We start from the raw sequence: 12,724 nt of genomic DNA, 5'->3' as shown, positions 1-12,724 counted from the left end.
AGGGCCTTGGTCACGAAGGTGACCAAGAACCCGATGGTCACACTTGACAGAGCTCCAGAGTTCCTCTGTGGCGAAGGGAGAACCTTCCAGAAGGACAACCATCTCTGCAGCACTCCACCAATCAGGCCTTTTATAGTAGAGTGGCCAGACGAAAGCCACTCCTCAGTAAAAGGCACATGACAGCCTGCTTGGAGTTTGCCAAAAGGGACCTAAAGGACTCTGACCATGAGAAGCAAGATTCTCGGGTCTGATGAAACCAAGATTGAACTCTTTGGCCTGAATGCCAAGCGTCACGTCTGGAGGAAACCTGGCACCATCCCTACGGTGAAGCATGGTGGTTGCACCATCATGCTGTGGGAATGTTTTTCAGCGGCAGGGACTGGGAGACTGGTCAGGATTGAGGCAAAGATGAACGGAACAAAGTACAGAGAGATCCTTGATGAAAACCTGCTCCAGAGCGCTTAGGACCTCAGATTGGGGCGAAGGTTCACCTTCCAACCGGACAACGACCGTAAGCACACAGCCAAGACAACGCAGGAGTGGCTTCGGGACAAGTCTCTGAATGTCCTTGAGTGGCCCAGCCAGACCTGAAAATAGCTCTGCAGCGACACTCCATATCCAACCTGACAGAGCTTGAGAGGATCTGCAGAGAAGAATGGGAGTAACTCCGCAAATACAGGTGTGCCAAGCTTGTAGCGTCATACCCAAGAAGACTCAAGGCTGTAATCGGTGCCAACGGTGCTTCAACAAAGTACTGAGTAAAGGGTCTGAATACTTACGGTACCAGTCAAAATTTGGACACATCTACTAATTCCAGGGTTTTTCTTTATTTTTACTATTTTCTACATTGTAGAATAATAGTGAAGACATCAAAACTATGAAATAACACATATGGAATCATGTAGTAACCATAAGTGTTAAACAAAATCAAAATATATTTTATATATTTGCCTTGATGACAGCTTTGCATACTCTTGGCATTCTCTCAACCAGCTTCATGAGGATGTATTTCTGGAATGTATTTCAATTAACAGGTGTGCCTTATTAATTTGTGGAATTTCTTTCCTTCTTAATGTGTTTCTGCCAATCAGTTGTGTTGTGACAAGGTAGGGGTGATATACAGAAGATAGCGTCTTTAGTAAAAAACCAAGTCCATATTATGTCAAGAACAGCTCAAATAAGCAAAGAGAAACGACAGTCCATTACTTTAAGACATGAAGGTCAGTCAATCCGGAAAATTCCAATAACTTTGAACGTTTTTTTCAAGTGCATTCTCAAAAACCATCAAGCCCTATGATGAAACTGGCTCTCATGAGTACTGCCACAGGAAAGGAAGACCCAGAGTTACATCTGCTGCAGAGGATAAGTTAATTAGAGTTACCAGCCTCAGAAATTGCATCTCAAATAAATGCTTCACATATTAACAGACGCATCTCAACTGTTCAGAGGAGACTGTGTGAATCATGGTCAAATTGCTGCAAAGAAAACACTACTAAAGGACACCAATAAGAGGAAGAGACTTGAATGGGCCAAGAAACACGAGCAATGGACATTAGACTGGTGGAAACTGTCCTTTGGTCTGATGATTCCAAATTTGAGATTTTTGGTTCCAACCACCGTGTCTTTGTGAGATGCAGAGTTGGTCAACGGATGATCTCCTCGTGTGGTTCCCACCGTGAAGCATGGAGGAGGAGGTGTGATGGTGTGGGGGTGCTTTGCTGGTGACACTGTCTGTGATTTATTTACAATTCAAAACACTCTTAACCAGCATGGCTACCACAGTATTCTGCAGCGATACGCCATCCCATCTGGTTTGCGCTTAGTGGGACTATCATTTGTTTTTCAACAGGACAATGACCCAACACACCTCCAGGCTGTCTAAGGGCTATTTGACCATCAGATGACCTGGCCTCCTCAACCCAATTGAGATGGTTTGGGATGAGTTGGACCGCAGAGTGAAGGAAAAGAAGCCAACAAGTGCTCAGCATATGTGGGAACTCCTTCAAAAGCATTCCAGGTGAAGCTGGTTGAGAGAATGCTAAGAGTGTGCAAAGCTGTCATCAAGGTAAAGGGTGGCTACTTTGAGGAATCTAAAATCTAAAATACTTTCTTTGTTTACTACATGATCCGATCGATTGATGTATTATTTCGTAGTTTGTCTTCACTATTATTCTACAATATAGAAAATAGTAAAATGTAAGAAAAACCCTTGAATGAGTAGGTGTGTCCAAACTTTTGACTTGTACTGTATGTAAATGTCATATTTCAGTTTTTTTATTTTTAATACATTTGCAAAAATTTCAAAAACTGTTTTTTGCTTTGCCATCATGGGATATTGTGGGTAGGTTGAAGGGGAAAAAACAATTTAATCAATTTTAGAATAAGGCTGTAACGTAACAAAATGTGGAAAAAGTGAAGATGTCTGAATATTTTCCCGAATGCACTGTATGTATCATGATTTATATGGATTGCGATTTGATATTCCAAACATATTGCTCATTTGATGTCTGCTGCAGAGAGACGAGAGGGCCATGAGAAGCTATAGGACGATAAATAGCAGCTCTCTTCCTCTTCTGTCTGCAGTCTGAGCTCCAGGACCGGACACACGCCCAGGTCCAGACCCAGCAGGCCGACCCCTGGCTACAGCACCAGGGCCAGGACCACTCTCAGCTCCAGACCCAGACCCAGACCCAGCCTCTTACCCACAGTCACAGCACCCCCTGCACCCTCATCTCCTCCAAGACAGGTCAGTCGGTCGGTCGGTCTGTGTGTCAGTCTGTCTGTCTGTTCTTCACACAGCCTGTCAGAGAGTTAGACACATTCCACAGCGATTTACAGTGCATACAGTTTTTTTGTGTTCTGTCTCCTAGAGATGAACGTACTTTGGTGCGAAAAGTGCATATCAATCCCAGAACAACAGCAAAGGACCTTGTGAAGATGCTGGAGGAAACAGGTACAAAAGTATCTATATCCACAGTAAAACGAGTCCTATATCGACATAATGAAAGGCCGCTCAGCAAGGAAGAAGCCACTGCTCCAAAACCGCCATTAAAAAAGCCAGACTACGGTTTGCAACTGCACATGGGGACAAAGATTGTACTTTTTGGAGAAATGTCCTCTGGTCTGATGAAACAAAAATAGAACTGTTTGGCCATAATGACCATCGTTATGTTTGGAGGAAAAAGGGGAATGCTTGCAAGCCGAAGAACACCATCCCAACCGTGAAGCACATTTACATTTTTGTCATTTAGCAGACGCTCTTATCCAGAGCGACTTACAGTTAGTGAATACATATTATTAGGAATCGAACCCACAACCCTGGCGTTGCAAACGCCATGCTCTATCAACTGAGCTACATCCCTGCCGGCCATTCCCTCCCCTACCCTGGACAAATTGTGCGCCGCCCATGAGTCTCCCGGTCGCGGCCAGCTGCGACAGAGCCTGGATTCGAACCAGGATCTCTAGTGGCACAGTTAGCACTGCGATGCAGTGCCTTAGACCACTGCGCCACTCAGGAGTACCCAAGCACGGGGGTGGCAGCATCATTGTCAGGATAAACGTGTAAACGTGATGTACTTTACTAAATAAACGTAATGAAAAGTACAAAACAACAAAACCTCCAAAACAGGGAGGAACAAATATCGCAATACACAGTCCTGCCGAAAACAAATGGAGAACAATCACAACACAACAAACGAATGACAGACAGGGGTTATAAAGGGAAACCATCAACACTAATGGGAAACAGGTGGACACAAAGCAGACCAATCTAGATGATTGCTGAATCCTAGATCGGTGGCAGCTAGTACTCCGGGGACGACGAACGCAGAAGCCTGCCCGAGCAAGGAGGAGGAGCAGCCTCGGCTAAATCCGTGACAATCATGCTGTGGGGGTGCTTTGCCGCAGGAGGGACTGGTGCACTTCACAAAAAATATGGCATCATGAGGAAGGAAAATTATGTGGATATATTGAAGCAACATCTCAAGACATCAGTCAGAAAGTTAAAGCTTGGTCGCAAATGGGTCTTCCAAATGGACAATGACCCCAAGCATACTTCCAAAGTTGTGGCAAAATGGCTTAAGGACAACAAAGTCAAGGTATTGGAGTGGCCATCACAAAGCCCTGACCTCAATCCTATAGAAAATGTGTGGGCAGAACTGAATAAAAGCGTGTGTGAGCAAGGAGGCCTACAAACCTGACTCAGTTACACCAGCTTTGTCAGGAGGAATGGGCCAAAATTCACCCAACTTATAGTGGGAAGCTTGTGGAAGGCTACCAGAAACGTTTGACCCAAGTTAAACAATTTAAAGGCAATGCTACCAAATACTAATTGAGTGTAGGTAAACTTCTGACCCACTGGGAATGTGATTAAATAAATAAAAGCTGAAATAAATTATTCTCTCTACTATTATTCTGACATTTCACATTCTTAAAATAAAGTGGTGATCCTAACTGACCTAAGACAGGGAATTTTTACTAGGATTAAATGTCAGGAATTGTGAAAAACTGAGTTTAAATGTATTTGGCTAAGGTGTATGTAAACTTCCGACTTCAACTGTAGCTATAGTTGAACCCCAAACTCACATGAGCTTTAGTTCAGTTGTGCACTGCAAGTGTGCAAATGCATGCTAGCATCAGACTTACCACACTCGACGGACAGCACCGCTGTTTTCAAACGTGTAGAATACATTCCAGCTCCGATTCCCCTCCTGTCATGAGTATAATCTACATTAACACTGTGTCAAGTTACTTTTCAGTGTGTTCCCAGAAAATCTGAAGTTGCCATCAACAAGTAAAAAGTAGTCAGGGGGTGCGGGTGCTGCACACGGTGCACCCAGGTAAAACAACGTCAGAATCTTTGAAGGGGTTCGATTAATCTCGCCCGGGCGCACGTGTACTCGTGTTTTACTCCGGCTGAAAAGTTGATCGCATTCGATTTGGAAACGGGCTGCCTCCCGGAAAGTGAGCCAGGTGTATGCTCTGTCTGACGGCGAAGTTTGGCTCAAAACTAAAAAATTACGTAATTAAGCACGTGTAGTAATGAGTAGGATTCTGTGTTTTCACATGCAAAAGTGATTAAAAAAAACGCCTTATCTGCCTTCCCTCCCCACTCGGCCCGTGGCAAGATTAATCAAACCAAATCTCTGCTTGCGACATGCTGTGAGCAGTCAAAAGAAAATGACATGCTTGCTAACTTTGTTAACTATGTGATTTAAATGAGTCTGTTTTCAACAAATTAACTGTTTTAGACTTGTATTATATATTTTTATTATTATATATTTTTATTTGGTATTTTACCCCCTTTTTCTACCCAATTACGATCTTGTTTCATCGCTGCAACTCCCCAACGGGCTCGGGAGAGGTCTCTGGTTGAGAGAAATTTCCTAGTGTGCAAAGCTGTCATCAAGGCAAAGGGTGGCTATTTGAAGAATGTCAAATATAAAATATATTTTGATTTGTTTAACACTTTTTTTGGTTACTACATGATTCCATATGTGTTATTTCATAGTTTTACTGTCTTCACTATTATTCTACAATGTTGAAAATTGTAAAAAAATAAAGAAAAACCCTTGAATGAGTAGGTGTGTCCAAACTTTTTACTGGTACTGTATGTAAATGTGATAGTTAAGGTTTTTTTTTTTTAAATAAATTCGCAAACAAAAAGTCAACGGGTCTGAATACATTCCGAATGCACTGTATATGTATATTCAGAAAATCAGCTGGGAAAACTGGTTGAAAGGACATCATTATAACAGAAACTGGTTCAAATGACGTTTTGAGATTATTATGACATTATTTCAACCAGTTTTCCCCTATTTTGCCTGCTGGGTAACATTTCAGAATGTAGTGCTTTTGAAGAAAGTATAGAAAGGAACAGCATTGTTCAAGTGATGCTTTGCAGCATGACATAACATGACATAACATCATAACATGACATCCACACATTAAGAATACAAATACTGTCTTGACCTTTTACTGATCATCCTGTATCTGTCTGTCTGTCAGAAGCTGTGAAGGTCCACTATGGGGAGGAGTCGGAAGCTGTGAAAGTCCACTATGGGGAGGAGTCAGAAGCTGTGAAGGTCCACTATGGGGAGGAGTCAGAAGCTGTGAAGGTCCACTATGGGGAGGAGTCAGAAGCTAGTGTGTACGAGGCAGGAAGGACAGATGAGTCGTTTCTCATTCAGAAAAAGGCAGTCCGAGCCAAATTAGAGGCACGCGCAGATTTCCTTCAGGTACCACAAACACAAGCACACATGCACACATGCACACACAGTTAAAAAAAAAAAAAAAAAAAAAAAGATTGGCCGTCAGGCGTGTCAATCACCCGGCTATTCCAACCAATCAGGACGCTTGGAAGCACAGCAGGGCTCCTTTCCTCGACACCTCAAGTTAGCGCGTTTACATGCTGTTAAAAGAGGAAGAAAGTGCTGACGGACTATTCACATGCTGTTTCCTAACCTATACCATTTGAAATAAGACCACACAAGTAGATAAAACATCTTCAAATGGAAGCGGTGTGGTTCCGTGTGAGGTGGTGACCAAGCGTACAGTTATGGGCCTCAACATCACGTTCTGACCAGACAACCCTAGAGTGGTCAGATCTATGTCAATCAGCACATAAGTACATTGCAGGTGAGGGCTCAAAGCCAACCGCTCATGACGAGCTCCAGCTAGCCGTTTTTTCACACGCACACCCACCCACCCAATAACCAGAATGACACTGCACCAATCTCTTTCAATGTCTCACAGTTACGCAGCTTTGAAACATTTGATTGAGGCTAACTATCAAGCATTAATGAAGTTATTCTCTGTTTTGCACCACACAAAATGCTGTTTAAAACATGAATCTATTTGAGGTTATTAATATGTTTTAGTTGATAAAAAAAAAACAAGTTGTTGACATAAGCGTTTATGAATTGCTTATGTACTGCTTATGAATGTGTTATACAGGCTTTGTAGGTACCCTTCAAATAAAGTATTACTGATAAACACTTATTGCCGTAGGGGACCAACCCCGGGAAGCCATCTGGTCTGCTGTTCAGAGATGGGAAGAAGCGTATCGATTACATCCTGGTCTATAAGAAGTCCAGTCCTCTGGTGGAGAAGAGAGTCACCTTCGAGAGGAACCTGAGAGCTGAGGGGGTGATGCTGGAGAAGGAGGTAGGGTACATGTGTTACAGTAAATAACGGGTCGGCAACAGGGGGCCTCCGGCCAAAACCGGCCCGCGAGTTATACTTTATTTTAGGATTTTAGTTTTGGGTAAAAAAAAAAAAAAAAAAAGACACTAAAATCACTTCATTCAGCAAAAAAGGAGTTAAATTTTTGGAAATCTGTTCCCAAGTATTCCTACGAATACATAGGCCCACCCAATTGGGAGACAGGCCCAGCCAATAGACAAAACTGCACATTTTGGTGGCATTTTATTGTCCTCAGCACAAGATGCACCTTTGTAATGTTCATGCTGTTTAATCAGCTTGTTGATATGCCACACCTGTCAGGTGGATGGATCATCTTGGTCAGAGGAGAAATGCTCGAGGTTGTAAACAAATTTCTGCACAACATTTGAGATAAATAAGCTTTTTGTGCATATGGTAAATTTCTGGGATCTTTTATTTCACCTCATTTAATATAGGATATACTCTACTACTGTATACTACAACTACATTAATATAGTACATACTCTTTCCTATTAATGACAAAGTTTTTCTTCGTCTTCGTATTTTGCTACAGAGAATGTTTATGCCTTGAATTTGTTTTAACAACTGTTGATCAAAAGTGGTGTTCCACTGGGCACAGACGTCTGTTCAACGTCTACTTTTGGTTGAGTTGTCAACTAAACATGAAATCAACAAAAAATGTCACCATGTCATTGTATTTAGGTTAAGTTGGGTGAAAGAAAGTGTTGATTACTTTTTTGCATATCCAATCAGTTTCCCACATTGATTTAACGTCATCACAAACTTTTTTTTGTTGAAATGACGTGGAAACAATGTTGATTCAACCAGTTGTTTGTCCAGTGGAGTGGCACTCGTGAGCATATTCTCAAACATTTGTCATCATGTCTTTGAAATGATATTCTCAAATATTGTCACAAGCTAATTTCCAATTTCGTCCCCTCGAAAGCCGTCTCTGACCAACACCGACATAATGTTTGTGAAGATCCACGCTCCCTGGGACACACTCTGTAAATACGCTGAGCAGATGAATATCAGGATGCCGTTCAGGTAACACGTCCTATGAATACCCTCTACGTAATGCGTTATAAACACATCTATAACGCCTCATGAGCTGTACATAATGCATTGTAATGCACGACATAAGCGCTAATAACCACTCATAAACATCTATAACAACAGCTCATTCAATAAAGCATTATGATCTCTCGTGTGGCTTTGATCCGTTGGATTCTTTGACCCAACCGATAGTGCCATCTAATTTTATTGTTTAATTTTTTTCAGGAAAAAAATGTACTTTACGGATTGCAAGAGTAAAGCTATGGGCAGGTACGTGAATTTACATGATTATCCTATTACGATCAGGCGCAGTGTGATGCTGAGCTGACTGGCTGAGCACTGCAGAGCACTTCTAATGAAGTTACAGGATCAGGAGCATTCAGCACAGCCCCTGTTGACATCACTGTGAGCTCTAGCAGTTATTTTAAGATGCAGCCATCATCGGCCGATCAGGGAAGCTAGATGAGGGTCATTGTCATTTGATTGTGCTGAGGCTGTTATTTTAATTTGTAGAATAGAGATAGAGATAATATTATTTGTGTGATAGGACAGTGGGGAGTTACGGATAGAGTGAGATAGAGGTAGAAATGGCACCGACGGGAAAGCAGGGGAGTTGCGTGGTCTTGGGTCGACAGTCCCACTGCTACACCAGACTCCAGCACTCCGGATGTTGTATTAAAGATGCAGCCGTTGCTCATGGGCCGTCAGGGAGTTAGGTAGGAGAGGGTAAACTGTCATTTGATCACAGAGGGTGAATGGGTCAACCTGTCATTGAGCTCTACCCCAGAGGACTTTTAATTCATGATTTTAATTAATTCGTTCAGGATTAGTTTATCCTGCTATTTAAACCTGTTATGTTGTGTGTACAAATGTGAGATAATAAGCTCTTTTAAACCCAATAATAAGTCACCCTGAATCATTAAAGACTGTCTGCTGCAAAGTAAATCAGTGATAATAATGCGGTCTTCTATTGAGTATTTGCCTGTAAAATGCTAAAATGTGATTTCCATGTGATTTAATTATTATCATTGATCAAATAAAACGATATCTGGTATAATCCTGGTAATTTAACCCTGTGTGGTCTGTTGCTAGGTTAATCCGGGTAAATGAATCTGTTTTTCTCTGTGTCCTCTCTCCCTGAAGCCGGTTCCATCGGAGGTGTCGTCAGATAAAGAGTTGGTTACCCAGGAACCCCATGAAGCTGGACAAAGAGGCGTTACCTGACCTGGAGGAGACAGACTGCTATACAGCCCCCTTCAGCAGGGCACGCATGCACCAGTAGGTTACTGTAATATATCTAGAACCCTTACCCTAACCACCCTAACCTAACCCTTACCCTAACCCTTACCTCAACCCCCTAGCCTGAACCCCCTAACCACCCTAACCTAACCCTTACCTCAACCCCCTAGCCTGAACCCCCTAACCCTAACCACCCTAACCTAACCCTTACCTCAACCCCCTAGCCTGAACCCCCTAACCACCCTAACCACCCTAACCTAACCCTTACCTCAACCCCCTAGCCTGAACCCCCTAACCCTAACCACCCTAGCCTGAACCCCCTAACCCTAACCACCCTAACCTAACCCTTACCTCAATCCCCTAAACTAACCATAACCACCCTAACCTGTACTCTTACCCTAACCTCAACTCCCTAACCTAACCCTTTCCCTTACCTCAACCCCCTAACCCTAACCCTTACCCTTACCTCAACCCCCTAACCTAACCCTTTCCCTTACCTCAACCCCCTAACCTAACCCTTACCTCAACTCCCTAACCTAACCCTTTCCCTTACCTCAACCCCCTAACCCTAACCCTTACCCTTACCTCAACTCCCTAACCTAACCCTAACCCTAACCCTTACCTCAACTCCCTAACCTAACCCTAACCCTTACCCTTACCTCAACTCCCTAACCTAACCCCAACCCACTAAGCAGTGATGCAGAGAAAATGAATGTCTTTGTGTCCACCCACATGGCCTATGTTTGTCCTGGTTAGTCTCCTCAGTTACACTCTCGGTCCTCATTTCACTCTAACAGACTGGCTCATATGATGTGTGTTTGTTATACGCTATACTGGAGGTGTTAACGGAGGAGGAAGAGATTAAGTTATTTTTAGACAGTGACTGCAGTGTTCTGTCACTGTTATGACCATCTCTCCTGCTAGCCTCTCAATCCTCCCATCCCTTGTAAAATAGACTGGCTTACTTGTATGATATGTCATGTGTTTGTGTGAATTGGAGGCAACAAGGAGGACACAATTATGAAGATAGAATGATTGCAAATAAAAGATTTCACAATACAGTTAATAATAACGGCAGCTGTTGTCTCTGTTATGACAACTCCCCCTTTCTTTACTCAAACTCTTTCTCTTTCATGGAAGTCAATAATTCAACTCATTTACATGCATTGTTTTTCTGCCAGATTGGTTAAATCTCCTCATCTCTTTGACAGCCTTTTGTTCTTGGATTTAAAAAAAATGAGTTATTGCTTTTTTTTTGTTGCAGCATTTCATCTAATTACTGACTGTTGGTCCTGGAAATCCCTAATTTAGTGGAGATATTATCAGATGATTGACTGCTGAATGCCTTATCAAAAAGCTTGTTGGTTTCTACTTCTCTCCTCAGTTTTATGGATGATATACTGTATCATAATAATGCTGACTGTTTGTTGGTGTAACGTATACGCCGGGAGTCAGGAAGCAGGTGCAGAAGGTGAGTTTAATAATGAAATGATACAAATTAACAAACATGAGAAGCGTACTGAACGTGAGAGAAGACAATACTACCTAATGACTGATGACAACTGAGAGCTAAATAAAGGGGGAGTAAATCAAGGAGAAAATTATGACCAGGTGTGCGTAATGATGGTTGCCAGGTGTGAGCAATGTGGGTTGCCAGGACCGGTGGTTAGTAGAGACCCAAGAGACAGATTCCAACATCTAAATAATACTTAATACTTCAGGAATCAAGGAGAAAATGATGACCAGGTTTGCGCAATAATGGTTGCCAGGTCCGGAGGTTAGTAGACCGTCGACGTCGAGCGCCGGAGGGAGGGAGCAGGAGTAGGCGTGACGGTTACACCCAGACGGCGGAGATGGAAATCCTGGATGATGTTAGGGTCCAAGATGTCCGCCACCGGGACTCGAGAGCGCTCCTCTGGACCGTACCCCTCCCAGTCCACTAGGTACTGGGGCGACCCTCACGTCGGGAGTCCAGGAGGGACGGCATCAGCCAGGGGATCTGGAACCACCGGCCTGAGGGAAAAATGAAAGGAGGGTGAGAACCAGTAGTTGGTGGGGAGTTTGAGACGATAGGTTACCTCAATGACCCTCCGGAGGACCTTGAAGGACCCCACAAACCGGGGGCTTATCTTAGCGGAGTGGGAGGTTCCTGGTGGAGAGCCAGACGCGATCACCAGCATGGAACATGGGAGCCTCACTGTGGTGGCGGTCTGCCTTGATCCTTCTGATGGCGCGCTGGAGCCTCACGTAGGCAGCGTTCCACACCACCTCTGCGCACCGGAACCACTCGTCGACTGCAGGAGCCTCAGTCTGGCTCGTAGTCCACGGAGCCAGGGCCGGCTGATATCCCAGTACGCACTGGAAGGGAGTCAGCCCGGTGGAGGAGTGTTGAAGTGAGTTCTGGGCGTATTTCGGGCCCAGGGAAGGAACCAGGCCCACTCCCCCTGCCGGTCTTGGAACCTCCCCAGCTCCTGGTTGGTCCTCTCCACCAGCCCGTTGGACTGAGGCCGGTACCTGGATGTGAGGCTGGCCGTGACCCCCAGCTTCTCCAGTACGGCTCTCCAGACCCGTGACGTGAACTGGGGGCCACGGTCGGAGACGATATCCTCCGGAAGGCCATAGTCTCGGAAGACCTGCTGGAACAGTACCTCAGCGACCTGGAGAGTAACACAGGGATAAAACAGCAGGATTTAGATACAGTGGGGGGGGGGGAGTAGTATTTAGTCAGCCACCAATTGTGCAAGTTCTCCCACTTAAAAAGATGAGAGAGGCCTGTAATTTTCACCATAGGTACACGTCAACTTTGACAGACAAATTGAGAAAGAAAAATCCAGAAAATCACATTGTAGGATTTTTTATGAATTTATTTGCAAATTATGGTGGAAAATAAGTATTTGGTCACCTACAAACAAGTAAGATTTCTGGCTCTCACAGACCTGTAACTTCTTCTTTAAGAGGCTCCTCTGTCCTCCACTCATTACCTGTATTAATGGCACCTGTTTGAACTTGTTATCAGTATAAAAGACCTGTCCACAACCTCAAACAGTCACCCTCCAAACTCCACAATGGCCAAGACCAAAGAGCTGTCAAAGGACACCAGAAACAAAATTGTAGACCTGCACCAGGCTGGGAAGACTTAATCTGCAATAGGTAAGCAGCTTGGTTTGAAGAAATCAACTGTGGGAGCAATTATTAGGAAATTGAAGACATACAAGACCACTGATAATCTCCCTCGATCTGGGGCTCC

The 12,724-nt window shown here is 43.8% G+C and overlaps 1 protein-coding gene across 3 annotated transcripts in view; it reads left to right on the top strand.

Annotated features, from left to right (window-relative positions):
• LOC121568054 (anoctamin-3-like) overlaps nt 1–12,724 on the top strand; it is a 99,768-nt gene that overhangs the window by 44,819 nt on the left and 42,225 nt on the right. For 2 of the 3 annotated variants that reach the window (XM_041878621.2, XM_041878619.2), the window contains exons 3-8: nt 2,584–2,746; nt 6,007–6,236; nt 7,009–7,164; nt 8,129–8,229; nt 8,464–8,508; nt 9,382–9,516. In XM_041878621.2, the coding sequence (XP_041734555.2) occupies nt 2,584–2,746; nt 6,007–6,236; nt 7,009–7,164; nt 8,129–8,229; nt 8,464–8,508; nt 9,382–9,516 (830 nt within the window). The remainder of the gene's footprint in view (nt 1–2,583; nt 2,747–6,006; nt 6,237–7,008; nt 7,165–8,128; nt 8,230–8,463; nt 8,509–9,381; nt 9,517–12,724) is intronic. The other variant, XM_041878620.2, reaches the window with a different exon arrangement.

This window comes from Coregonus clupeaformis, unplaced genomic scaffold, assembly GCF_020615455.1.
Source record: "Coregonus clupeaformis isolate EN_2021a unplaced genomic scaffold, ASM2061545v1 scaf0300, whole genome shotgun sequence".
NCBI lineage: Eukaryota > Metazoa > Chordata > Actinopteri > Salmoniformes > Salmonidae > Coregonus > Coregonus clupeaformis.
Note: the sequence above shows the minus strand (reverse complement) of the source record. Positions and strands in the feature narration are given on the sequence as shown.